At 36.2% G+C, this 1,327-nt stretch overlaps 1 protein-coding gene across 1 annotated transcript; it reads right to left on the bottom strand.

Annotated features, from left to right (window-relative positions):
* Window positions 1–314: 314 nt before the first annotated feature.
* EMH_0085400 (uncharacterized protein) lies at window positions 315–953 on the bottom strand (the record flags this gene model as incomplete). The annotated part of the gene is made up of 1 exon (XM_013500905.1): window positions 315–953. The coding sequence occupies one exon, from the start codon at window positions 951–953 to the stop codon at window positions 315–317; it is 639 nt and encodes a 212-aa protein (XP_013356359.1).
* Between the last annotated feature and the right edge of the window lie 374 nt (window positions 954–1,327).

Raw genomic sequence — 1,327 nt, 5'->3', positions numbered from 1 at the left:
ATATATATATATATATATATATATATATATATATATATATATATATATATATATATATATATATACAAAACACACAAACTGCATGTTTACATAAAAGAGAAAAAAACTTTTTTCTTCTTTCTTCCTTTCTTTGTATCCCCATCATACACAAACCCTATAAATATATATATTTATAAATATATATATTTATAAATATATATATAAATATATATAAATATATATATATATATATATATATTTATATATATAAATGAGGGTTTAGGGTTTAGGGTTTGTGAGTCTCAGCAGTGCACATATATAAAACCCTAAACCCTTTATTCTTCTGCTGCTACTGGTTTTTTTGTTGTTGTTTTTGTCTCCTCCTCTGTCTCCTCTCTCTCTTCTCTCTCTTCTTCTCTCTCTTCTCTATCTGCTGCTGCAGCAGGAGCTGCTGTTGTAGTTTTAGTTTCTTCTTCTTTTGGTGCTGCAGTGGTTGTCTCCGTTCTGTCTCCTTTTTCTTTTTCTTTTTCTTTTTCTTTTTCTTCTGTCTCCTCTTCGCTGTCTCCTTCTTCTGTCTCCTCTTCGCTGTCTCCTTCTTCTTCTTCTTCATCTGCATCTGTCTCTCTTTCTTCTTTTTCTTTTTCTTCTCTTTCTTCTCTTTCTTCTCTCTCCTCTTTAGTTTCTTTCCTTATAGGTGGTAATCTCTTTATAGGAGCAGTCTCTGTTGCTGCTGCTGCTGCTGCTGCTGCAGGCCTTCTGCTGCTGCTGCTTTCAAGTCTATCTGCTGCAGCAGAAAAATGTATAGGGGGTCTTCTATGCTCAGCAGCAGCAGCAGGAGGTGCAGCAGCAGCAGCACCATCAGCAGCAGCAGAACCTGGTGGTGGTGGTGGGGGTATTATATGTTGATGGTGAGGTGGTGGTGGTGGTGGGGGAGAAGAAGACAAAATATCTTCTTCTCTTTCTTCTCTAAGCATTCTATATTTATTATATTTTTTTCCTTTTTTATTTAGATGCCTTAAATAACGAAAATTTTGATAGTAAGGATAGCTGCTGCTGTATGGGGACCATCCATACCCATAGTACCCGGTTGTGGTGGTATAGTAGGGTGTATAATAATAATAAGGAGAATAAAAATAAAGAGGGTTGTTGTAGTAACCACCCCCCCAACCCCACCCACCACCATAACCACCACCCCACCCATATCTTCTCTTCTTTCCCCATCCTAAACCACCACCACCCCAACCATAGTATTGTGCATCTACTTCTTTTATTATAAATATATCATTTATACAAAAAAAAAGAAATATACATAAAGAAAATACACTCATTAAGGACCCTAAGCGAGAGG

Source organism: Eimeria mitis, genomic scaffold (assembly GCF_000499745.2).
Source record: "Eimeria mitis Houghton genomic scaffold, Emh_scaff6017, whole genome shotgun sequence".
NCBI classification, from domain to species: Eukaryota; Apicomplexa; class Conoidasida; order Eucoccidiorida; family Eimeriidae; genus Eimeria; species Eimeria mitis.
Note: the sequence above shows the minus strand (reverse complement) of the source record. Positions and strands in the feature narration are given on the sequence as shown.